At 39.8% G+C, this 27,892-nt stretch overlaps 1 protein-coding gene across 5 annotated transcripts in view; it reads right to left on the reverse strand.

The window, feature by feature from the left end:
* The window catches only part of RBM33 (RNA binding motif protein 33), a 93,346-nt gene that overhangs the window by 57,734 nt on the left and 7,720 nt on the right, over positions 1–27,892 (reverse strand). For all 5 annotated transcript variants that reach the window (XM_083579286.1, XM_083579284.1, XM_083579285.1 and 2 more), the window contains exons 3-10: positions 25,679–25,727; positions 21,836–21,912; positions 19,719–20,031; positions 18,119–18,238; positions 15,284–15,455; positions 6,077–6,300; positions 5,080–5,356; positions 3,770–3,828 (exon numbers count right to left, since the gene is read on the reverse strand). In XM_083579286.1, the coding sequence (XP_083435412.1) occupies positions 3,770–3,828; positions 5,080–5,356; positions 6,077–6,300; positions 15,284–15,455; positions 18,119–18,238; positions 19,719–20,031; positions 21,836–21,912; positions 25,679–25,727 (1,291 nt within the window). The remainder of the gene's footprint in view (positions 1–3,769; positions 3,829–5,079; positions 5,357–6,076; positions 6,301–15,283; positions 15,456–18,118; positions 18,239–19,718; positions 20,032–21,835; positions 21,913–25,678; positions 25,728–27,892) is intronic.

Raw genomic sequence — 27,892 nt, forward strand, 5'->3', positions numbered from 1 at the left:
AGCCCACTAGCAAATGGAGGGTGTTTGTTATTATGTCACCTGCATTTTAAATTGCATTTTCCCTCTGCCAGCCTGACACTGTTTGACAGCGTATAGAGTGCGGGGGCAGTGTTTGGAAATCTTGCACTACATCTGCTTGCTACTACTTATAGATTTGATAAGAGAAAACACTCATCACTCTGTCACTATTGTAAGTGTTGCAATTATAGGGCTGCGCAGACGAGTTGTGAAAATGGCAAGTCCTCATAAGGAAAGCTTGCCAGTAGATGCTGAGGAAGCTCAGTTGCACATCTGTAGGGGCTATAATAGGAGAGAAATGTAATTTGATTCAGCAGTCTCATTCAAACATGATTTGCATGAAATGCTGTATAAAGCTCTATCCAAGAAATGTCAATCATGACCACCTGATACCTTGTATCATGTTAAAAAGAAAACAAAATGCTTTCCAGACTATGTGGGATTCGCCACCGCTGCTGCACAGTAATAGAGTGAAAATTTCATTTACTGCTGCTCTTCTAACAGCACCGCCATAGCAAAAGCACAATCACTGCTGCAGCAGCGCAGAAGGGGTGTTTCCCCCCCCCCAGTGCCATTTGAGATCTAACATCTAAACAAATATTATTGCTACAATCGCGTAATCCGTAATCTCTCAAATGCTCAAAATAATGTCGGTCACAAGACACTCTTGAAAATGTACTTATTATAAAGACCTATTCACAAATTATATTTTATCAGAACATCTGTATGTGTAAAACAGCACCCCCCAATCCTGTACTCTCCAGGTGTTTTGTACTACAACTCTCATCCACCCCAGTCAACACAGCTGCATACTGAGCCAAATACAGGCTTGGCTCTTGGCTTCCATAATGTGTGGAAAAGGTTCTTAGACAACTGAAAAAGCAAGCCCCTCAACCACAAGAAGGAATGATTTATTAATTCTGTGGTCTTTCCCAAGAGGAATTTATCTTGATCAACCATTTCTAAAGGGGCTAGGGAGGAACATACTGCTAGTCATTTTGGATAAGGTCAAGAACTTCTTGTTTTATTATACTAAAAAATTAAAGGTGACATAGAAGAAAAAACCCTAATTTAAACAACTATGTAAACATATGCTTATATAATGTAACGAAGAGACACATATGTGGCACTGGGAATGCAAATGCGTAAAAAACAAAACAATACTGAAATATGAACAATTTATATGATTTCTTTGAGTTGCAGTAACTTGGGCTTTCTAAAATTTTCTAAATGCACTGAAAAGCCATTAGTGTCAGAACTGTGCTCATGGACTTTGAAAGAAACTTCTACCAGTCTGAAGGCAAACACACTTCCAAGTGGCTGGTCACTATGACATGCTATCTGAAATTAACAGATCATTGTTATGGACCCAATTCAGGAGATCATCTAAGCTGCAGAAGAAATCCTCTAAGCTATGTCCTGAGGCTGCCTTTCTGTGGAATGAAGAAGAAAAGCTTCTACTCTCATTTTTGAAGAAGAACTGCAATTCTGCATTATGCATGAATTCGGGGAGCTGTTATTTATTCTAACGAAAGTCGGTCCACAAACCGGGTGGGAGGGGACTACAATTTCATGAGAGAAACATGGAATCCTGACTTCCAAACTAGTAAGCTATTTGCTATTAGAATTCAATCCATAATTGACTGGCTAGAGAAAGGCAGGACTTTTTTTCTACTTTTCTTCAGTTTAGGCTCAGTAATGATGCTGCTTTACTCCTCCCTCTCCCTTCAACTTCTGGCAGCAGGGCATGGCAGGAATAGCAAAATGGCAGCCCACAGATTAAGACTGGCCTCCAAAGGACCTACCAAATGTATTGAACGTGTGATTAAACAACACATTCTACTAGTTTTACAATGTCACCTGCAATCTGGAAAAACAAAAATCACCATACCACCATCCTGACGTTTCAGGAGATCTTTCAGGAACTACATTTGTTCCGCAGCACTTGTTTCCTCTCAGTAACATCATATCAGCAAAGCTCATGTGCTCTGCATCTGAATACCCTACAAGGCAATGCCAACTAAATTATAGAACTGGATCGTCCATGGGTCACTGTTTGCACCTCTGAACAAAATACGAGCAGCAACTGAGAATATGGACTAGTAATCCTTGGCCCCCCACAATAATTTATTCTATAGGCATTGTGGAGTTCATCTAATAATGGCTACACATATATATTATATTCTTTTTTAAAAAAAACTTTCAAGTTTTGTTGACTGGCATCATCTACAACTTGGGTGTTTTTCAGAATGAAATGTGACTGATGTGTAACAGCCATCAAGTTCCTATTTCAAATGAGCAGTTGCTCATATGAAAACCTCGCCTTAATTTAGTAAAAAGTAAGGCTGTCTCATTCCTCATATGCATCCATTTTCTGTAAAATTAGATAAATGAAAATACTTAAACCACAGGATTCAAAGCATTTTTGGCATGTTGTAATACAGATTTATGCAGTAATTGCAATGACTATTAGTAATCCCTCACAGAAAAAAACAGACCAGTAATTGATTATGTAAGGAAAACTAATCATCCTATTAAAAGACCATGGATGGTACAAATCCACTCTCACATTTTGAGGTGTACATTTTCTACTTGCAACTATTTTTTGTCTTAGAATCTACGGTCAAGCAGACAGGCTTTGCATATATTAACAATTATTTTATAGCTAGTTTTCCTAAAGCTTCTTTAAGTATTCAAAGGGAACTCAAAACACGTGGTCCTTCCACAGTCTGGAAACAATACCTATCTGGGAATTTAAGAGCATGGCATCAATAACACACAACTGACACCCAGCAAGATCTCTCCCTACCATCGTAACCAGGAAAGATTGTGCAAATGCAGTACAGGAGGCAGGAATGTACTGGGCGAGTCAATAAACTGACTTCCTGGCATTATGTGAATGGCTGGTTCCATTAATTAGTAGCCAGTCAATTCAGGATGGAGTAGCAGTCCCCATGAAAGAAGAGGTGTGCAGTCTAGGGATACTCCAAGATACCAAGCCATCACTGGAGGTCCAAGTGGTCACAGTGGTGAGGAGTGCCTATGCCCAGCTTCAGCTACTGCACTACCTTCAAACATTCTTGGATCAGGACAACCTTGATACTATAGCCCACATTATTCAGTAATCCAAACTGGTTGGATTATCAATGTGCTCTACATGGGGATATCCCTGAAAATGGCAAGGACTGGCAAGGTGGGATTATATGACTTTGATCCTGAGGAGTAAGAAGAAGAACTGATGTCAGAGAAGTAAATCAATCAAGGAGAAAGAGAAAGTGTATTTTAGAAACCAAAAATAAGAAAAGGGGGTAGAATTAGCCAGTGTCAACTCAACATCTGCTATTAAATGCTTAAAATAAGTACAAAACTAGTACAGATATTTATATTTTCCAAGCACAACACATTTTAAGTATGACCTTTTTATTAAATTAGCATTCCTCCTATTTATATTGAAAAGACTGTAATGAACAGGAAAGTCATTTTTTAAAAAAATCATTGCACTTTTCTATTTTAACACTCCCCATTGGAGAGAGTGGCTCGACAATTTTACAATTAAACAAAATTAATTCTGCTCTCAGAAATTCATTGATCTTAAGCTTCTAACAAACATTTTCTACTGCACAGATCATTGTCAATATTTACAAAACCTTAAAATTATATTTCACTGGCACCGCTTTTATTTGCCATATTAATATTTCTTTGCAAATGTATGCTTATCCATATCAGAGAAGAAAAAACAGCTGCTACTCACAGGAAATCTCTGGGGTCCTACAGCAGGTCTTGGCTGGTTTGGGACTGGCAGCAAGGGCACTAAAAACAAGGAGCACACCTTTTAAATCAATTTGTTTTAGCCAAGACTCTAGGCCATTTTTATAAGCAGTCATATTCATAGGCAGCTGCTTCCCCGTTCTTCCAAATAGCTGCAGGCAGGAAAAATTTACTAAGAGCATTCAACAGGGCAATTGGGATTCAGCTAGCAAAGGCAACACACGAATTTTGTACAATTAAACAATATATATGTGAATGAATGATCAATTATAAAGTTAACTTGTCATGTTGGTTCTGAAGTAGGTGTTACCCAACAACTGGACTCAAAAGATCACAAATAAAACAAATTGGTACCACTTCCAGGTATCAGGTACAGTCATATCTCTGGTTGCAAACGTGATCCGTGCGGGAGACACGTTCGCAACCCACAGCGTTTGCAGCCTGAAGCACCACGTCTGTGCATGCGTGTGACACAATTCAGAGCTTCTGCACATGCGCGTGACGTCATTTTGTGCTTCTGTGCATGTGCGAGCACCAAAACCTGGTCCGCAACCCCAAAAACGCACAACCCACAGCATTCGTAACCCGAGGTATGACTGTATTCAAAGAATCTAGATGATTTTGTAGTTCAAATACTGGAATGAATGGAAGGAGTGAAGCATGTTGACATTTTAAAGTCAGCATTCAATACACACACACTTGCTGGACTTGCCTGAATTAAAAATGTTTTCATTTAATGGAAATGTTCTCTATACGCTGGCAGTAAACACCAAGGCAGTACAGTTGTACCCTGGATCTTGAACGCCTTGGCTCCCAAACAAACCGGCTCCCAAATGATCGAAACCCGGAAGTGAGTGTTCCAATTTTCGAGCTTTCTTTTGGAAGTCGAACATCTGACAGGGCCTCTGATTGGCTGCAGGCGCTTCCTTCCTGCAGCCAATCAGAAGCCACGCTTTGGTTTTGGAAGTCAATCAAACTTCAAGAATGGATTCCAATCAACTTTCAAGGTACGACTGTATATATATGACTGAATAGACACCTTTCCCCTACTTCAGCAATACCCCATCCCTTTCATACAAGCACACCTCTGCATAAATGAAGGCAGTAAAACAGCAGTACATGCAGAATAATCACAGAATTTTATTCTGTGAACCACCCTGAGACCCCCGGGTATAGGGCAGTATATAAATTATCATCATCATCACATGTGAATTGTACTTATAGAACTGGAGGGGGCTGCTCCAGGACAAAACTATAGGCTGTTTATAGTGTTGCTTTCTGACAAAATCTCACCTTGCACAGGTGTTACTACAGTTCCTTTGAAGTGTGGGTTTATATGTATGTTTTTTGGCTGCTGAGATGTCACTGGAGGAGGATTCATCAGCATTCTTGGTGCTTCTAGCTGGGGTGGCATATGCATCCCTTGAGGCGGAGGTGGTGTATGAAGCTGAGGGGGAATGGGTAACAGCCCCTGCAACTGTTGCTGCTGCTGTTGTTGTTGTTGTTGTTGCTGCTGCTGGAAGAGATTCCTAATGGGCTGTTGATGACGAAATATCCTTTCCGAATGTGTCTAAAAAGAAAACACAGAAAATCACATTTGCTCGAAATTGTAATCACCTTAAAAAAATTTAAAAAAACAAAAACAAGAGGCATCCCCTGAGACTACTGACTACACTCCTGGAAGTTTGATATCCACAGGCTTATGAGCCATGATAGCTAAATGGAAACTCCATGTACACAGGAAGCCCAATGTGCGAGGAGGGAGAGGCACCAGCAGCTTCTCAGAAAGTGGAGGCTTTCAGCATCAAGATTATAGTAGCTACCAGTCCCATTCCTTTACATTCTCCCACCAGAATGTTCTCCCACTCAGAATGCTACTACTGCAAACATACCCAGCCTCGTATCTACTCTTGATATAAAAGCTACACCAGCTTTCTGCACTACATGGAGCCTCACTGGAAACTCAGCGAAGTTAAAAGCAGTTTCTGACATTGGTCCTTGGCTACTCCTAAAATAGCCCCCCCCCCCACCCGGCAAGAACTTGGGGCACAGGATCTCTCAGAAACCTCAGGATGGGGCAGTGGAGGAACCATGCTCATGTATATGCTCTGCCAACAGTGGCTTGGACTTGTGTAGGGGCAGGCACAATCAAAGGTGCTTGCATTCCCATCAATAAATGAACTATTGAATTCAACCTTAAGCACCTTAATGCAGTCAGTGTTTTCAACAATTTTGCTTAAATAACTAAAATTCACCAACCCTGACCACCATAATCATTGCGTTTGGATACCGTAACAGATGTCTGGGTCGACAGCAACGCAGGCCTGTGATCCTTCATTCTTCCCCTTTCATTGTTGTCTCTTCTTTGTTCTCCCATCCCACGACACATTAAAGGCCCTCCTCTCCTTCCTCCTCCTCCTCCTCCTCCTCTTCTTGAGCCATAACGCCCCTGCTTCATTTGCCTTTCCCTCTCTTCAAATTCAAATAACGCTGCTTTGGCTTCTGCAGAAAGTTCTATCAGATGAAAGAAGGGGGTGCTTTTAGATATTTACCAGGAGGATTAAAAGGACTAATGAAGTAATAAAAATTTTTCCCTGCAGCCACAACAAAATTGCACAGCCACCCATCACCCTGATTATAGGGCACACACATTACTTTTACCAGATCTTTTTAATTTGCAAACAGAAATGCATCCTTGCATTTATCAAGAAAGAAATGTTTTATTCTTCCAAGAGTGGCTTACAGCTATTGAATTTCTTAAAGCAGATTTCCACCAACACCTCAAATCAGATTGCTCTTCAAGATCCATCTGTGAAACTATTTTATTTTTCCTGTCTCTCACAATAACCTTAATGTAGCATACTATAGTTAGCAGAGGTTGTACAGCTATTATCTGATCAGATTTCATTAAACATATCAATAACAGGTGTGCTTTAAGTAATATGGAAACAACAGATTTCCAGAACAGGTTGGAAAATGTGTATAAATAAAATGCATCAAGATGTATAGTTGAAATGGATTTTATAATTGATTCCACGGCAACTTCCTGGATCAACATCAGTAACCACCACCTCTATTTCTTTAGATTTAGATATCACTACAAGGTTTCCCTTCCAGTTGAAGCAAATCTCAATAAATTCAATCAGAACTGCCTTAGCAGAAAGTCAAGCATTTGCTTTTCTTCATTTTCCCAGGCAAAAGGGTTGTAGGGTGACCAAATGCATACCTTTAAGATGCAAATCTCTGCAAGCAGTTTTAAATAACACACAAAATGTGTGTTACACACTTAACGTAACCATAGTATGCTTCCATTTTAGTTCCCAGATGTTGAAAGCAGCCCTATACATGGTCTGCAGGACATCTCCAGCAGAAAGGAGCTCTACAACTGTATAGAGAAACAATTTCTCTGGTTCCTCGGCAGAAGCAAGAAGAAAGGTCAAACATCTAATCCACAATAGAAGGTAGAGGACAAACCTGAGCCTCAAGCTGTGGACATGATTTGATAGAACTAACACAGCTCCCTTGCCTGTCTGCAATTTCTTGTTGCTTATGGCTGCCTGACAAGTGTTTATATGGCCTGAAGGAAAGTGAGGCCAGCGCCTTGCTGAAGGTCTGGGTCTGGCCAGTGTCTGGATGGGGGAACTACACGTATAGCTTGATGGATTCCATTACAGACAAAAGGCAGGATATAAATGTAAGAAAATTAATTAAATGCAAGGCTTTGCTAGTGCTATTTGAGCAAGTTAAATGCCTCAGTTTTACCACCATGGAGGAAAATACTTTTCCCTTCATTCGAGGAAAAAAATAATTCAACTTACGTCAAGCATGCCTTTTTCTATAATCACAATAAAGGTTCCATTACATAGCAGACTGCAATGGAGCTCACGGCTTAATTTTTAATTTCATTTTGAATTTGTTACTTAAGGCAACAGATTCAGAAATATATTCGGGGCTGTTAAATAAAGCAAAGCCTGGGCAATACTAATGCTCAGTTTCTAAACTCTCACTGCTCATTCCAACACACACACACACACAAATGCTTAGAGGTTTTGTATTGAGTAAGCAGTATATTAATTTTGTTAAATGCATATAAATAAAAATGGAGTTTGGCTATGGAACTCACAACTCTGTACTTCTCATACCTGAAAGCTTTTCCCTTTCGTTTTTTGTAGGAGGAAGGGGCTTGACACCACAATTAATTGCTTGCTTTATGCAACCAAACTGAAGGAATCTGGTATTTACAACTGTGCTGTACAAGCACACTGACAACCTTGTTATGCAGTTCTATTACTTTTTTCTTTTGTATTTTACAGCCTTGACAAAGGAGCACAAAATGCTCGAAAGGACACTCTCGACTCTGATCTGATCCTGTCCCACAGAATCAGAAAAGTATGTTTTCCAGTTTTAAGAGCAAGAAGGGTGTGCAGCTGAGTGCATAGCTCCCATGCACTTGCTACATAGCATACCTCCTCATCAAGCACTTCTCTCCCAATCAAGCTCACTTCCAACATCAGAGCACAGCTTAGAAAAGTGCCTGGGGAGACAGACTGCAGGGAGCCAGGCCACAAACAGAGACGACACCCCCTGTAAACTAAAGCTGGAAATGTGTGTGACTGCAGTAGCTTCACAGCCCTCAGACCCATACAGTTGGATTTATGTCCTTCCCGATCCCAAAAAAAGCAGGCATACTACAATACAGCCCTATTCATTTATTTCAAAATAGTATGTGGGGGTGTGGACAATAAGGATGCCCCAGCTGGGAGGGGCCCAGAACAGAAAACCTGCTCTGGTGTGAGATCTTCATATCTCAGGACTGCCCATTGCTTCCCAGCTCCACCAAAATGATTCTGATTAGAGGTCTCCCTCGGGAGGTTGTGGGCTCTCCTTTCTTGGAGTTTTTTTAACAGAGCTTGGATGGCCAGCTGAGATTCCTGCATTGCAGAGGGGTGGACTTGATGATCCTCCTGGTCCCTCTATGAGGAATGCTCAGGAGCAGTCCACAAGTGCTAGCACATCTCTGCTAGGGCAAGGAAGCAATTGCTTCAGGGATGTAATGAAAGCCAGCTCCCTCCCCTCCAAAAAAAGAACCAGCTGGGGAGGAGGGAGAAAATGGGCTCTTCCTCTCCTCCAGTCAAGAGTTTTTGTTTTGTTCTGTGTTTGGTTTTTTACACAAGATGGAGAGAGGGGAGAAATCATTTCCCCAAGAATCCTTTATCCTCTGCCTTCCACTCATAATTCCTTATTCCTACTAGTGCCATTCTCAACTGATTTGTCCATGGGTATTCATTCATTAGAAGCCTTTATATTCAGCTTCTCCTGCACTTGGGGTATCTCACACCTTTGAAAGCAGGTACCTAAAAAAAAATGAGTAAACATCCATTAACAGCAGGCATAGGCAAACTCAGCCCTCCAGATGTTTTGGGACTACAACTCCCATCATCCCTAGCTAACAGGACCAGTGGTCTGGGATGTTGGGAGTTGTAGTCCCAAAACATCTGGAGGGCCGAGTTTGCCATGCTTTGCTTCCTGCTGCAAGATGGAGCATGAAGAAGAGCACCAGATGAAGATCTTAACTGGATTGGATCACATATGAGAAGTGATATAAGACAAAGCTCTGTACCTAACATGAAAGAGTACCCTCGAAAGGAATTGTTGAATTACTGAGAAATCTTACACCTTCACATGAGCAACGAGAAGGGATCCAGAGGCCTTTGTGTGATCCACTGCATGAGGACTTTTCAGCTGCCATTCCCACTTCAGAGCCCATACGCTCTCATAAGAACCTAAGAGGAGCCTGTTGGATCAAGCAGCCTGTTTTCACAGTGACCAACCAGATGCCTATGGGAAGCCTGAAAGCAGGACCAAAGTTCTCCCCACTTGTGATTTCCAGCAACCGGCATTCAGAGTCAGGCTGCCTCCAACAGTGGAGGTGAAACACAGCCGTCATAGCTGATATTGTCCACGAATCAGTCTAATCCTCTTTTAAAGCTATCCAAGTTGATGGCCACCACTACCTTCTTGGGGAAGTGAATTCCAAAGCTGTGTACTGTATGAAGTACTTTCTTTTGTCTATCCTGAACCTTCCAATATATAGTTTCATTGGATGTCGACAAATTCTAGCATTAAGACTTTTTTAGAAATCTGAGGATCAGGGAACACTCCATAGCAGTGTTGCAAGTAGCTACTACTAGGAGGGGGCAGGATCAGTAACACCCCCCCATGCACTCTTTGGGCCATAGTTCCCAAAACACTATTTTATATGCAATACAATATGATCGACCCTCCTGAAAACTCTTCCAAGCCAAGAGATTTCCCTTTTCATTTGCAAAAGCAACACTTAGGAGATGCCTCTGCTCCATTCATGAGGGAAAATGTTTAACATATTTTTGCCAGCAGACACCCAATCTTAACTGTAGAATTCTTTCACATACACCTAATGCAGTGAATCAGCAATTATTTTTCTAGTGCCTCCAAATGTCAAGATTAATTTTGCTATCCTTGGTAATAAAATGGTTTGAAACGACATCTTTAATCAGCAAGTAAGAATGCTTCCCTCCAATAGAGACAAGCTGTCACGAAAGGTCACCAAAAAGTGACAGGATGGAAATTACGTTTGTAATTTCCACTGAAATATTAATTTCTCTTTTAAGTGTTTTTTCAACTTATGTCTAGATTTTAAAGTAAAGAAATGTAGCTATACAACCAAGTTTCATTTCTATACCCGTAATTCCTATTAAGAGCAATCATTACTGAAAGGAAAGTAATATTTATTACGCCAGTTCTACTACATTTTTTAGTCCTATTAGGTTGATCCCTAATAGACATCAATTATTGCAGATCTTTTAACAGCTCCAGCTGACAATGACTTTTCAAAGAAAAACTTGGGTGTAAGATACAAAATTAACTAAAAGACTTGTATAAAATACGTCATTTAGAACTCTTTGCAAACTGCTAATCAGTTTGTTTCATTTTTCATTCAACTTTTCATTTTTATTAGCTATAACAGTTTTATGCTATAGTTTACTGGACCATGTGAATATACATAAATTCAATGACTATATATATTTCTATGTATATTAATAATCCTTCTAAGCAGGCCCCACACAGGTAAGAAGCATTTACTAATCTCTCAACTACTTTTCAGATTAGAGGACAGAAAGTGAAAGGGCTTCTGCAATTGTGGATGTTTCTAGGTACAGTGGTGCCCCGCAAGACGAATGCCTCGCAAGACGGAAAACCCGCTAGACGAAAGGGTTTTCCGTTTTGGAGGTGCTTCGCAAAACGAATTTCCTATGGGCTTGCTTCGCAAGACGAAAATGTCTTGCGAGTTCCTGCGGGGTTTTTTTCCTCCCCCCCCCCTTTTTCCCAAGCCGCTAAGCCGCTTAACAGCTGATCCGCTAAGCCGCTTAACAGCTGATCCGCTAAGCCGCTTAACAGCTGATTCGCTAAGCCGCTAATAGCACTAATCCGCTAAGCCGCTAATGGGCTTGCTTCGCAAGACAAAAAAACCGCAAGACGAAGAGACTCGCGGAACGGATTCTTTTCGTCTTGTGAGGCACCACTGTACAACTGATTTCTGCTAGTAAATATCGCAATAACATCCTTTTCCAGCTGAATTCTGCCTAGATAGTAGCACAATAACACATACACATACATATCTATTTCCACAATCAGAAAAATGGTATTTTTATCTACATTATCCACCTACCTGTTTCTGAGATTAACTAAAGGTGCTGGTTTTAGACAGACACCAAATAAGTCAGACTTCTACTAGGAACAAGACCTTTTCAGCTGTGGTACAAATCTCAGGGAAGCCAGCCATGTTCATACACTCCACAAGTTTCATGTTTTAGTCTATATCCTGGTTCTTTCAGTTCAACTCAAACTCTGCCTTTTGATGGGCTGTATGCATTTTCATCTTTTATTATTGGGAGGAAGTGCTTATGTCATCTTGGGTTTCAGGATAGAAAGGCAAGAGGAAGCTGAGTGTAGTCAGACATCCACTCTGGACTTTAAGAAGGCTGATTTCAAAAAGCTTAAGGAACTACTAGGTGAGATCCCATGGTCAGAAATACTCAAAGAGAAGGGAGTCCAATATGGATGGAAGTTTCTTAAAGGTAAAAATGGAAGGCACAAATGCAGGCAACAATTCCAACAAGAAAGAAAAGTGGGAGGCATCTGAAGAAACAGCTGCACCGGGCATACCAGTAGTATATGTGAAAAGCATTTAAGGGTCTGAGTGGACCATAACCTATAAATGAATCAACAGTGTGATGCAGCAGCAAAAAAAAGCTAATACTATTCTAGGCTGCTTCAATAGAAATACAGTGTCAGTTCCACTCTATTCTCCCTTGGGCAGACCACACCTGAGGTATTGAGTCCAATTCTGGGTGCCACAATTTAAGAAAGATATTAAATCTGGGGTGTGTGCAGAGGAGGGCAACCAAGATGATCAATGGTTTGGAAACCAAGCCTGATGAGGAATAGTTGAGGAAATTGGGCATGTTTAGCCTGGGAAAGAGGAGAAATCAAATTTATCAAACTATTTGATAAATCAGGACCAGATAATCCCATATGGTTCATAACCTAGAAACCTGCAGTTATTCAGCCCAATACAACACTGGTCTCTAAATCTGTACTGTAACAGCTATGAATCTGAAATTTCAAGCCCTGGCTACCATATCTGCAATGATTCCTGTTTCACGTACCAAACTCCTCTAACTGAGACCTGGTGAGTTCACATTTCCTTTCCTCAAAAGCACACTACTTTATCCCACCTTAAATATTTTGATTTAAATGGGAGCAGAGTATTGGTTTTGTTTGTTATTATGGTATGTATTTTTGTGTTTTTATATTGTAAACCACACTATGGTCTTTGGGTGAAAGACAGTATAAAAATAATAATAAATAAATACTAAATATAGTAAGTACAAATACAGGGGGCAGTACTAATGCATACAACTATTGACATGAATATGTGAACTACAGAGCTCCTTCCTGGAGGTTGCCATTTGCATGTCTCCTTCCAATCAATCACTGTTTAAATGCCTATGTTACTTTCGTAAGAGACCTGAGACAGTGATGCACCTTAAAAGGGTATGTCTATTATTATGGTTTATTAAATTTATATACCGCCCTTCACCTGAAGATCACAGGGCAGTTCACAACACGTAAACATAAATACATAATCAAACAAAAACAAACCAATAACCCCCCTCCGACAAACACATTTAAAAGGCCACAGAACAGTTAATCAGCCAAAGGCCTGATTGCAAAGAAACATTTTTTTTCTGGCGCCTAAAAATATGTAGTGATGGCGCCAGGTAAGGCTCCCCAGTGACAGCATTCCACAAATGGAAAGGAAAGGCCCGTGCTTGTCTTGCCAGTCTCCAGACCTCTTGTAGAGGGGGCACACAAGGATGGTCTTAGATGATGATCACACGGTCTGGGTTGGTTCATTTGGGGAGAAGCAGTCCTTGAGATAAGCAACAGAAAACACACTCCTGAGGTTGTCGCATCATGGGATAAACCAGCATGTTCTGTTCTCAAACTACACAAGGCCTTTGTATTGATTCTGAAGCTGAGAACATTTCAAAAGCAGACTTGTTTGCATGTACTTTTGCAAGATGGCACACTGAGACTGTAAATAATTCAGCAGCAATCCTGCCGGTTCCACCTCACTATGATGACAGCATAAATGTGAGAGTTCTTTCAGAACCATCTTTAATCAGCCAAACCTTCTAGAAAAGTGTCTGTTGGTGGAAAGACCTGATCCCATGCCGAGCAGACATTGCGTGTCACCCTAGAGATAACACGTTTGTTCCCAAATTGGGAAAGAGAGACACATCTAGACGTAACCAAAAGTATATTCTTTTACTTATGTAAAACTGACGTGAGACCCATCAGACAGATATTCACTGTTCCTGGACATTTAAAAAGTATTTTCCTTTTAACAACTTTGTTTCTTGGACACAGTAACAGTCTCAGTCACCATTATGACAGTCATCCAATCAATACCAAGGAATGAACAGCATATTCCAAAAAGAATTACACTACTTGCAGTATTGTTTCCTATTAGGAGTTTTTATTTTTATAATTTAGGCCTTCCTACCTTGTGCCAATTGCAGCAACCAGATAAAAACAATTATCAACCTAATATAATATGGTAACACTTAATGTTAATAATAAGCATGACTGCCATGCAGATTTAAAATAGATCGTGTAAAAATGGCAAATAATGGGAGATTTCAGTGCAAAGGGTCAGTGCATCTGGCTGTTAACCAGTAGGTTGGTGGTAAGAGCCTACCCAGGAACTGCTGTGGGCAGGATTTCTTCATTGCAGGGGGTGGGACTAGATGACTCTTGGGTCCCTTCCAACTCTATGATTCTTTGAACATTTTATAATCTATGATAATAGAAGGGCATCTGAAATTGGAAATATCAGTTATTTGCTCCAGAAGCATCTGAATTTTTAAAAATAGCTTCTGAATTAATACAGTATTTTCCAACCTTTATGAAATCACAACCTCCTCCTAAAAGTAAAGTAGTTTAAATTGGGGAGGGAATAGAGGAAATAAAAAGAAAGCTCCAGCTGCTCTGCTATCAAACTCTGGGGCAGAATTACACAGCCAATAAACAGAATAAATTAATCCTGCAAAATTAGTAATGGATTTACGATAGCTGACATGTGCTTTTACCTAATGTCCAAACTTGAATTTCAGAGTTACATACACAGAATTGAGACTCAATGTGCAGCCATAAGCTACTGTTAAATGAATAAGACTGCATGAGCCTCACTTTTAAACTGACTACAGCTACCCATTGTGGCCAAACTTGGGGGGAACTGTAGCCGTGACTACTCAAAAACTAGAAGCCTTATCTTCAGATGATGATCTCTCCCAGCGGCTTCATATAGATGTTAAAAAGCATGGGGGAGAGGACGGAACCCTGAGGCACCCCACCAGTGAGGGCCCAGGGGTCTGAACACTCATCCCCCACCACCACTTTCTGAACACGGCCCAGGAGGAAGGAGCGAAACCACTGTATAACAGTGCCCCCAGCTCCCAGCCCCTCTAGACGGTCCAGAAGGATGTTATGGTCGATTATATCAAAGGCCGCTGAGAGATCCAGCAGAACTAGGAAACAACTCTCACCTTTGTCCCTAGCTCGCCCGAGATCATCAACCAGCGCGACCAAGGCAGTTTCAGTCCCATGATGAGGCCTGAATCCCGATTGGAAGGGATCCAAATGGTCCGCATCCTCCAGGCGTGCCTGGAGTTGTTCAGCAACCACACGCTCAATCACCGTGCCCAAGAATGGAAGATTTGAGACTGGGCGATAGTTGGCCATACTGGCCGGGTCTAAAGATGGTTTTTTTAAGAAGCGGTTTAATGAGTAATGCTTACAGATTCATACTAAACTGTACAAATAATGTGTTAGTTTGTTTAATTAAAAGCACCTAAATTCTAGTGGCATGACCACTAACCAAAAATCTTACCCAAAGTTTCTGGAATGTTTCTTCGCTCTCTCGTTATATCCGAAAGTCTAATGATTGTTCCTTCTTTCCGTTCAGTTTTGAAACGTAATCGACCAGATTCTTCATCATCTTCCTCTTCTTCATCAGACTCTTCTTTGGTTTCTTCTTGAAGCTCTAGGTTTTCAATGACTGCCTATTAGCACAGGAGGATAAGTGTAAATTATTGGTCGGGTAGGTTTTCAATATGCTAGAGTGAAGTTACTTTACAGTGGCTATCTTTGCACATAGCACTAAATCATGATTTAGTGTTATGTGTTTGACATTAACCCGAGCAAAGTCTGAGACTCACATGCTTCCTCCTCCCACATGTCCCACATGTTCCAATTTCCCTTTCACATAAACTTTACTTGTTCTGTCATATGAGCCCACAGATTGCTACTTAAAAACCCAACTCTGGTCAATTTAAAAGCAAGCCAACTTATGAAGACAGTGTGTATAACTAACTAGTTTGCTTTAAGCTACCATCTCTGGTTCGTACAAAACATGCCAAGATTTGCTTATTCTGTTCCTGATCCTAGAATATTTCTAGACCAGAAAAAAAACAAAAGGGGAAGATGTTTAGTATTAGGTGTAAGGGCTAGCACCCACAAATGAACAGCCACTTTCACACACTAATATAGTCTCATCAGGAAGCATGACAAAGGAGGAGGGGGAGCAAGGTGGCTATGCTTATCACAAGGTACATTAAAGCCATCAGTACAATGTAGCCATGAGGAAAGCAACTGTAGGTTATGAAAAATACAACTTCATGTGTACAGTTAGGAAATTCAAGCCAATATCCAACGCCTTATTGGACAGGTTTTGCCACATGCTCAAAAACTAATATTACAGGCAAAAAAACTTTTATATCTTGGGACTCGAAAATTCAGAAAGGATGGGGCTCTGGAGCTGTTTAGCCCACTGAAAGAAATAGAGGGAGGGATATAAATGCACTGTATACAAACTTGGGGTGGCTAACACAACAGAACAAGAAACATGAAGGAAGGGAGGAGGTGCTTATTACATGCGCAGTACATTCATTCACCATATGGAGTTGAAATGAATCAAAAATGATAAAAAATAGTGGCATATTCAAATGCTGTATTATTCTATTATTTGGACTCATCCAGATGCCTCAGCACTTTAAGTTCAGTCACTTTACTTTCTAAGCAATTTTCAAGCCCTTGCAATTCTATTCTCTACCATTCTAACACAAGTAGAGCATGCTGCATTTTGTGATACAGGAAATGCTTTAAACACACTTAAGAAAATACAACTCACCATGGGCTTTAAATGCCAAGTGAGCCAGTGGGTTCTGAGGAAAACACTAACCTGGGTGATGAGCCTTTATTTAAGATCATGAAGAAAAAAGCTAACTGCCTGTCAAACCATCTAGCTAAAGCTCCAACTTCCTAGTTTAAAAGAAACTGAGAACTAGGATGAAGAACCTTAAATCCAAAAGGATAATATAATCCCCTGCCTCAAATACTGGCGGAGAAAGCTAAGAGTGGCAGCTAGTCTCTTGCAGAAGAGGGGGGAAAATAAAATGCGTCAAACAAAAATGAACTTATTGCTCAGGTAATAATTGGTCTTCTCATGGACGGCTGCCCAAAGTCACTCTGAATTTCTTGTCTCCATCTGTTGGCAAGATGTCTGCTCATCCAAAGTTCTTGAAGTGTCAAGTGTCAGAATTCTTGTGGCATATAGTATATGGCATTTTTATTAAAGTTTTGGCCTTGCTTAAGGCTTCATAACCCCTTGCCTCCATGGCCCCTCCAACTCTGAAGTGGATAAGATAGGTCAGGAAAAGAGAACTTTCTAATGACAACTCTTTAGAAGACTGGCTAACTAAAATCTTGCTTTGTCAATATTTCAACTGAAATAGGAACCACTAGTTTAAATTTAAACCTCTTTACAAGCAGATGGCCAGTGATGTCTGTTCAATGCAGATAATTCCCTCCAATGTTTTGAGAGCCTGAAGAAAATTAAATTACCATTGTACATAAGTGGCTCTAGAGAGATGAGTCAGTTCCACCAAAAGAGGAAAAAGTAAACACAAATCAAGAGTTGTTATCACCATGTACAACTTATCAGTTGTGCAGCCCTACTTGTAATTAGGCTTATTTAATTACAAAGTGATGCCAAACAGGTTTATTTTTGGCCAAGAGCATACTACTTCATGTTTCAAAGTCGCTTCAGGTGTTAATAAGAGAATAATGAAGAGAAAAAGCATAAACTACTCAAATCTCCAGGTCTTGTCTGCAGGGGAGAGGTGTGTGTTTCATCCTTTCCCTCCTCTACCCTGGCCTACTGCCACAAACCCATACCACAGCTAACTGCCTACACTCCTAAAGATAATGTTAACGTACAAGCTAAGGAAACTCATATATGAGAAAAAGTGGGGCTGGCCAGTGAGTGGTCACGTGCAGAACTACAAGTAGCTGTGAGATCTGCCAGAAGAGGAGAAACAGGTAACAGTGGGAGTAGCGGATGAGGAGGAGCTGAGCATTCCAGGCGCACTGTGTACATGTCCCGAGGCCCTCAATGATAATGGCAACTGCTGTCTGTAGCTTAGAAATGTTGGCCATCCTGACAAATAGAGCCGCTCATAGCTTAGACAAAAGAACATGTTTCAAAAGGCAAGGCTAACAAAGAATCATTGAACAGCTTCTCCTCCTATCTTTTCCAAAAAAGATTCACGAGGACTGCCAAGAACAGACACAAACCAGACAAAACCACTGTCAATTCCTGAAATACTTTTCAATCCCTTGTGCTAAACAGTATTTTGCCTTTAGGATTTCACTTCTTCAAAAGTACCTCTTCCGACTCATTTGGAGGTGTCTGGGTGTCAGCAACCTCCTCCAATTCTTCTTCAGCTACATATTCTTGTTGTTCAATTGCTTGCTGCTCACTGTAGGACTGAATATAATCTTCATCCTGAAATAATTGCATGATGACAATGTTTTAATCTTAAAATGCTTCTGCTTGTGGGAGGAAGCTATGGGAGGAAACAAATTTCATCTGAAGCTGCCTGGGTCTCTTGGTCACAACTGACTGTTCTGTCAGAGCCAGCCTTAACCAGGGTTCCTTCTTAACCAGAATTTAAAGCTGGTTACAAGGAAAACCAAATAATGTTAACCTTGATTTTAATGTAACACTTAGATGTGATTAAGACTGAATAAGGAAGGGAAGAGGGAATTTGAGCATGTTAGTTAAAGGGCAGGGTGAGGGAAGAGATTGGGAACCTTTATGTTTGGTAATGGCCCCAAGTAGCATGCTCTAAGTTCAATCCATGTTGTAGGTACTAACATCTCTTGCACAAACAACTAGTTTAGGAGAGTATAAACTATGAGTGGGAAACCTGTGACTCTCCATATTGGACTACAAACTCCATCATCCCATTCTGGCTGGGCTGAAGGGCCACAGATGCCACCAGCCCTGATTATTTCAACACAAACTGATGGTTTCAACACAGTAAGTTAGGGTTACTATAACCACTATAGCTATGAAGCATTATGAACTAAATTAAGAGTAAATAGCACCAATTCCTTAAGATGTTTTTCTTTTCCAATTTTAGCGAAGGCTCTACTCCATACATAAGCAGTGCAGCAGCACTATAATCCAACAGTTTTGCCAAGAAATATACTTCTTTCCCTTTAATATCATAACATATGCCCACGGAGTAATTTCTAGTAACTCCCAACTACTAGATGCTTTACCACCTTGCACAACGCTTTACTACATGCTTTACAAGAAATAAATGAAGCGGGTTTAAAATATCAATGAATCCATTGCTTCTTTATAATTTTTTTGTACACAATATTTTGGACAAACAGATAGTTAGATTATTTTTAACTCAAGTTGGGCAACCGCTTCAGCAACTTAAACTGCAACAATTATGCATATGACATTTGGTGAAGTAACCTCCAACCTCTTTATTCAGCTTTAGACAGTTCTCAGTTACAAAAAAAAAGAGGAGGGGTGGAAAGGAGCAAGCAGGACATCAATCACTTTGGAATATTAGCACCTTAAAGATGTCTTTAGCAGGTCAATAATCTTTTCACCTTCGAAGGACTTTATCAGATCGTGTCTAAAGCCTGGATAAAAGCTTTTGCATTAAGTACTTCTAACAATTGGCACTGTCTCCCCACCACACAAAGCTGTTTTTTCCTTAAGGATACAATCCTCAAGGTCATGATTCTCAACTGCCTTCCAGAATGACAAAGGAGCATTACCTACAGCCAAACAAGCTGTCAACACAAACTTTGTCACAGCCTAGATAAAGAAACTGGCAGACAGTGATAATAGGTCTAATTTTCCCCACATCCCTAGGGAGGTAAACAGATTTCAAATCAGTCTAAAAACCTAGGCATGTGGAGCAATGTTATCTCAGATAATACAATAGAAAGAAACTCACTGTAAAATCATCTAGAGGTTCATTGATTTCGAGATCTAGCACTCCATCATTATAAATCTCTTCTTCTCCCTGATCTTCCCCATATTCTATTTGGTCTTCTGTCAGCTCAGCCTCTTGGCCTTCATACTGCCCTTCTTCTGTGTATTCCCCAGAATACTCTTCAGGCACTTCTGATTTGTCATAGCCCAGTTCATCCTCCCCTTGTTCATACTCTGAATCTTGCTCAACAGACTGATCATTGGCATGCTCCGAGAGTTCAAAGGACGTAGCTACTTCAGATGTAGCATTAAGACTAACTGTGACACCTTGAGTACTATGATAAGAGTAAAAAAAAAAGGAAAGATGAAAAATCAATACATTAACCACAGTATGACAGCAGGTTGTGTGCATGTGCATTCTGTACAGGGTGCACATAGATCACAGAGCGTCTGCATTCAATAGCAAAGTGCATAGCTCACACATCGACTTGACTCTATGCCACAAACTCATAATATGCATACTTATACCACAGCTTATCATCAGCTGCAGGCTATTTGACCAGAGGGATCAAACCAACCAGATGGTCTAACAGGTTAGGCTGACAAGAAGTACAAGGTAGCCAAGCAAGCTGCAGTTCATGTTAATTCCCAGACTACCGTACACTATCACAACACTCACTACTCATCAGCCTGAGCTACATTAATGCTGCCAGACATCAATTTGGACTTTCATTCACTTTTATTTCTTACAATGAAATAATGCTTTTAAAGGAGTAGGGCTGTTTGAATAGACTTTGAATTGGAATTTGCATCGTCTGTAAAAGTTCTATTTTAAATGTGTCCTCAAAATGTCTTATCTAGAATTTGAGGATTCAGAAGAAGTTAACCAACAAATTCTGCAGTAAAAGCCAGAATTTAGCCAACTATAGGATCTCCCCCACCTTAAAATGCCCTTAACTATCCAGAAGTAACAATCCTCTAGTTTTCTTGCCTATCTTTCACAAAACTATGACACGTTAAAGACATAGAGATGAACAAATTAATGCAGAAGAGAGTATGGGACTGAATGTTGAAGTTGTGCACCAATGCAAATTATTAGGATTTCCATCCAATTAAAAGAAAACCTAGTTGACCAGTTAACACTACAGATTAACTGTAATCCAGTCAAATTGTTAGGTTTGTGTATGAATAAAAACAACCTTTCTTAGGCAACAATCATATAATGTATAATATCCACTGTTAGCCAGACTCAGAATAGACCCAATGAAATCAATGGACGTAAGTTCATTATTTTCAGTGGGTCTACTCTATGATTACTCAGACTTCATTGGATATCTCTCTAGGTGTTTAAAATTATGAACGTTACCACAGGTATCACCTAAGGAGAGGCCTTGTTACCTACACAAGGAAATATGGGGCTTGCCATCTGAGGTTTTCAGAAGTATTCACTGCTACAGAACATTGCAGTGATGTGGGATGGAATTTTTTCCAGTGCTTTATTGTTTTACAGGAAAAAAATGTTTCATACATTCATTAATAACAATAAATGAATGACAACTCCATATGTGATATTAGACAAGCTTGGCAATTTCAACATTTTCAGCTTTGTTCACTAAACACAAGTAAAATAAACATGCTAACTGTCACTCTGGGAATTTAGAAAAACTGTCAATGCAGACTGAAAAATTTCAAATGCAAATTACCCTGTTATTATAATTCATGTAAGAAAATACAAAATTTTCAGGCAAATCCACACAACTACTTTTTAGCTGATAAAATATTTTTATTTTTAAATATTTTTAGACAATTATATATTTCAGGCCTAAAATTTAACTAATTATTCAATTGGAATGTCTCGTTAAAAATAAACTCCTGTTGGCTTCCAAAATGGAAACCAACTTTTTAAATCAGAATAGCACTGCTGAATGCATCTGAGAAAACAGGCTCTATATAGCAGCTGTATTTTCTTCAACTTAGTCTCAAATGTGAATTTCTAGTCATACTCTTCCAATGTAAAAAGTAACTTATCTTCTCTTCCCAGTGTGAAACACATGTACAACCCTATTTCGGTAAGACTCATTCAAGGCACTGATCTAGAAACCCAATTACATTACTGGGGCGAAGTAGTAAGAGACAAACCTGAAATGTTGGTCCTCTTCGTTGTCACTCTGTAGAAGATCATCATTCAGTTCTTCATCTGACATATCTGACTGCGTCTAAATTTTAAATTTAAAGAATTGCCCTTGAGATAACCCAATATGTAACATTTAAGAACACAGCAAAGAAGGCTGCTCTCTCAGCAGTGAACCTTTAACAAGGGAATTATCAGTTAAGCAGCATTCTTTCATGATTAACACTGTTCTATGGCTTTACTCTGAACAGCCCATGAACCAATTGATTACATATCTTCAATATTTTCACACTCAAAGCCCACTTTTAACCCAAACATCTTTTACCACATATATACATGGTGGTAGCGCTCCTGTTGCGACCCACCTTCAATCAGGCTGCTTCAACCCACCAGTTGAAGACCATTGGATTAGAAGAAAATAGTAGAAAACTTTGTATTTAAACGGGCTGCATAAAAAACTGATGAAAATTCGTATTAAAAAAATCAACATTCACAAGCAATTTCAAAACTCACAGCAACAGCCTGACTTTGAAGAAGGAAAGCACGTTTTCCAATATTAGGGCTAGACAATGTAATAAAAAATCAGTGTGGTGCAGTGGCAAGAGTGTTTGATTTAAATCAGAGAATCCAAAGTTTAAATCTCAGCTCAGTCTCAATACAGTAAGCCGACAATTTACGTGGGGTTATGTGCCAGGGATTGGGCCTAAAGCCAAAATTGTGTATAATCAAAACACATCAGGTGCAATGGTGGGAGGGATTGTCAAAGCAGTTTTTCCTCTACGTCCACCCCATTTCCACCCCTCTTTTCCATTATTATTATTATTATTATTATTATTATTATTATTATTATTATTATTTTTACCAAGCACATAAAGCTGCATGCGCACAAGGTATGTGCATAAGATGTAGGCTTACTGAACTCAAAAGGCATCTGTGGGCCAATCACTATCTCTAAGCTTTACAACAATTTGTTAAGGAAGGTTAGGACAGAAGGGAGAGACTTGTGTATGCCACCCTAAACTCCTTGGAAGAAGGCTGATATAAATAATAAAGTAGTTTGAAAGTGGTAACCGTGAGATCTTACAAGACTCCTCAGAATCAGAGCTTACATTTGAAGAATGTCTGCTGCCTATGAAAAACATACCAGTGTCTGTTATAAATATAAATATTTATAGAGTAGTGGAATGGAAATGAACAAGAGGCCACACAAAGGGAAGATAAAAAGAATCTGGTTTTTGCACAATCACATATTAGGGTTTCTAACTTGATCTCTTGACCAATAGGAGTCTGTAGTACCAAAGTTTGTGGCAACACTGCTGGCTAGAAGGTTCTATTGGCAAGACAAGAGACCAGAAACTGTGCCATGAAAACTAAACACCAAACAAAACTGGAAAAAAGCCAACAGTTACTGCTGAACATACAGAAAAACTCCTTTCACAGCAGCATGCTACATGACAGAATATTTAGAAGATGTGACCTTGGGACAATAAAGTGGGTTTTATTGGGCAGGTGTGGTGGTGAAGCACTTAGGATTTAACAAACGTATGTATATTCAGCTCTCTCTTACTCAACATCTAAAGGCTGCTATTCTAAAGGTTATTTTTGTTATTTTATGTGCTTATTTATAAAATTTGTGTACTGCCCTTAATTCAAAGATCTCAGGGCAGTTCACAGTGTATAAATACAAAATAAAACCATAAAATACATAATAAAAACAAGAAAAACAAGAAAACACACACCTGCAACACACTTAAAAGGATATGGGATATAAATCAGCCAAAGGCCTGGTTGAAAGGCTAACTGGGAAAGATCTAGAGACAGAAAGTGTGTGGAAATTGGAATGAGTTCAGAGAACAGCAGCAAAATTGCTAAAGGTTGGATAAGCTGTTATGCTGCTCTGAACACCTTCCAATTTGTTAATTGTGTTGTCAACATTTGTTTCCATCCAACAGAAAGCAGGTCAAGTAACCAAAAAAGAGGCATATTAGTACAACTTGTTTTAAAGGACAACATATACAATTTAATATTAACCCAAAAAAGACAATTTTAAAAGCAGGCTAAAAAAATTCTTTGAAAAAAGAAATAGCTTGTTAAGTAGAAGATTAACAAAAATGCAACAGGGATGAAGTGAGACAACAGATCTACTACTGTTTGCTTTGTTTAAAAACGCTGCAAGGAAAATGATAGGGAAACCACCACATGATAGGTTTAAGAAGCAGTATAAACAAACCGCATCACAAGTAACAAGAGGCTAGATCAGGCATAGGCAAATTTGGCCCTCCAGATGTTTTGGGACTACAACTCCCTTCATCCCTAGCTAACAGGACCAGTGGTCAGGTATGATGGGAACTGTAGTCCCAAAGCATCTGGAGGGCCAAGTTTGCCTATGCCTGGGCTAGATTGTACTAAACAATAGGTTAGACCAAACCCAAGTTAGCTGGACCCACTGAAGTCAATGATATTCAAGTCATGACTCAAAGTCAGTAAGAGAGTGGGTACTTGCCACAAGTGTTTATGCTTTGTGGCCCACAATTGTTGCTATTCTAGTAGCCAAAGCACAATAACCCTTCCTTTGTTGACCTTGCACTGCAGCTTTGTATGAGATCAAACACAATCCCCTACTCCACTCTAGGGTTTGGAGCTAGAAAGAGGTAACTTGCTGGTTTGTGTGCCTAGACAACTCCAAAGCTGGGAAGGTGGCTATAATGCATTACAGGCTGGGGTCCACTTGCCACAGCAACCACAGAACCTTGTTTATAATGGATATTCCCTCCTCATTTGATTTACTACATACACAGATCTTGTCTCAAAGAAAAGCATCCATGTTTAACATCAAACAGGACTAATAGCTACATCAAGTATAGCAATGCATACTTTGGAGAACACTGGTATTTTTAAGTGCAAAGAAAACACAAATTGTTGAATTCACGACTATGCGTAAAATGATATCAATATGCTCATTTTACTTTTGCCAGCCCACAGAAAAGGGAAAACAGCTATTAAAAGGAACCTAACAAGCTTTCCATCTCCAAACCTCTGGGAAATTTTCTCAGCCCTCCTCTGATTTCCATAATTTCACAAAGCGCTAGTAACATTTTGGCATCCATCTGTCTCAGGAGACAATGGAAGAGTGCAGGGGTAAAGTAAAACCCTTGGAGAGACATGCTTTATTGCAAGTGGGGCAGACGAAGGTGTCCAGTTTTGCTGCTGCAGGTGCACCACAGTGTTTATTCTCTGTGCTCCTCCCAACGGTCATTTCTCCTCTGGTCACTGGTCATGTTGATACATGAACTGATTGTCTGTTTCCAGGCACTGCTATAAGGGCCAGAAAAGCTGAATGCTGCAAATCTGATGGTTTTCAATCCTGTATTCAGATATCTATTTTTTTGCACTTGCCTGGCAAGATCATTGATACTTGGTATACAAGCTCCTCCTAAATATTCAGGTAAGAGTTTAAAAAGAGCTATTTGTCATTATTAAACAAGAATATTGCATACTTCAAGTTTCCCCTCAATGCAACCGCTCTATATAACCAACCTTTGGCCTTATAACAGGTCCTTCTAGCAGTAGCTTCTATGTACATTTATGTTCATAACTGCCCTCACACCACTTTGTGAAGTAAGCAAGAGAAACTGCCAATCATTCCATACATGAAAGAAATAGCACTGGCTGGGAAACCTGGCTTTGTTGAATTCTTTTCAGGCTGCCATATACAAACATATGCTTGAAGATAAACACAATCAGGTTACTGTCAGAGCTGCTCCAATACACTCTACAAAAACAGAAAACTGGCAGAACCAAAGAAATTAATGTCTTTTTTACATATTTATGCATACAGCTTACTTATTTACCTTTTTGCCAGCCAGCAAATCTTCTCCTAGCAAGTCATCGTCTAATTCACTGGAAGAAAAAAATCATTCACAGACTTACAATGAGCTTTCTGAAGCAAGGATTCTAAAAGCTATTGTAGTAATTCATAAAATAGTCAAAGTTATAGAAATGAGGAAGCAATTTCAGGGTTGCCATATTTGAAAAACAGTTTTTTTTAGGAAACCACCAAAATAAAAGTTCTGCTGTTATGGGAGCCTTTCGTCTGAATAGTGAGATAAAAATACTTTAAATAAACAATTAAATTTATTATTATTTAAGTGACTTAAAGGCTAGAGACAAATAGTTACATAGTGCTTCATGATGATTCTAAAAGAACTTATGGTTTCCATTTTACCACCAGTTATTTAATATTGAATCCTCCAGATCATTTTTGCCCACTGACTCTTAACAGTACTGAAGAACAGCAAATTAAATAGAACAAATGCAAAACACATTTTGATGTATCTAATTTTAAAGAAAGATTAGCAGTCTCAAAACCATAGTTAGTGCTTGATTTAACTCCTTTCAAGAAAAGCTACTTACCACAGCGTAAACCTCTCATGGAAAGAGGCAGGGAACTGACTGAGGATAAGGAGTGTCACAAAGGAAGACTGCCAATCTTCATATAATGTAATTCCAACACATTATCAACATTGCTAGGGGTTCTTTTGGCTCAAGTTTGTGGTCACCAAGATATTATCACTCCTTCTCCCCGATAGCTCAGTCTGGTTTTGCCATATGTTGGAGCAACATTCAAGCCTGTCTTGTCTTAGTTATCTAGACTCTGTTTGGAGCTCTCCAGGGTGCTACTTGCTGTAACTGCTGTTTTAGGACTGCAATCTCTGCTTTCTTTGCCTGATCTTACTTGGTCATGCTCACTGGCATCCAACCTCAAGATTACTAAACCTTGCCCAACTGGAATCCAGTCTCTCCTTGACCTGGTTTTGTTGACTGGATCCTGAACTGGCACTAGCAGTGCATGACCTTGCAACCCTGAACTAGCACACACATCCACTCAGGCTAGAACCCTTACCACTGACAGAACACCAGTCTCCTAATGTTTTCTCCTGAAATTAAACATGCATGGGGAGAAATGCTCATTGCTGTTCAGGACAATAGGTCAGGAGGCCATTCATCAAAACCACCCTAAAGATACTGCATTAGAAAGAAAGTGAAAGTTCACCTATACAATTTCTGAAGAGAACACATATCTAAGAGAAATCAACTATTTGAGCTGAAAAAAGCAACAGTTTGAGTAACCTACAATTCCTATTCCTTCCTCTTATCAAAGATTACCAGCAACTTTCTTTCTCCACATCTCCTCTGTTCCCACCCCACAAAGAAGTGGAAGCATTTGCTCTGTTGAAAAGCAGGTGCTAACTGGGATGGGGACACCAATATCCTTTCCAAGTGGCAAGAAAGAATACAGCTATGAAGTAGTAGTAACATGATATAAAAGCAAACTGCCATTCTAGTGGTGTTCACAGTGTGAAACATTTGGAAGAAAAAAGGATTGTGTGCAAATATTACAGCATGGGGGCCTGATCCTATGCTGTGCTGCAAAGAAATAATGCCCGGCTGCACTCATGTCCTGGCTGCTGACTAAAGCAGCAGGAATCACCATTGCTGGCACTCTGGAACTATCTCAAAGTAGTACAGAGTACCAAAAGAGTGTAGCGCACAACTATTATAGGCCACTTGAACCTAACTGTACACAATGATAGCATTTTCAGAGACTCTTCCCTAGCTACAGCCACCATCTGTAACCCTACACCTCTTCCTATACTATGAAGATCTGAAATAGTGCCAGAGTGGCAGTACTAGTTGCAGTTGCTGCTTTGGTGAACAGGGTCTTGTTTCTTAGCTGAATACTGGGGACAGGGCTCTCACTGTGAAGGTACTCTGCTTGTGGAACATTCTTCCCTGGCAGATTTGCCTGGTACCGATCCTGGTGTCTTTTCAGCATCAGCAAAGACTTTTTTGTTTATTTTCCCACAAGTTTTATTTAACTCTTACTGCTTGATTTAATGCTGCTGTTTAATGCTGTTACCTGTTTTTTAGTACTGTGTTTTACTGTTCTATTATTTATTTTAATTGTACTTTGGTAAGTTTGTAAATGTTTATATTTAAGGGCACCACAAAAACGTTAACAAAAAATAAATATGTAACCTGTTTTGAGATCTACAGGAATGATA

Source organism: Podarcis filfolensis (genome assembly GCF_964270895.1).
Source record: "Podarcis filfolensis genome assembly, chromosome: 12".
NCBI classification, from domain to species: Eukaryota; Metazoa; Chordata; class Lepidosauria; order Squamata; family Lacertidae; genus Podarcis; species Podarcis filfolensis.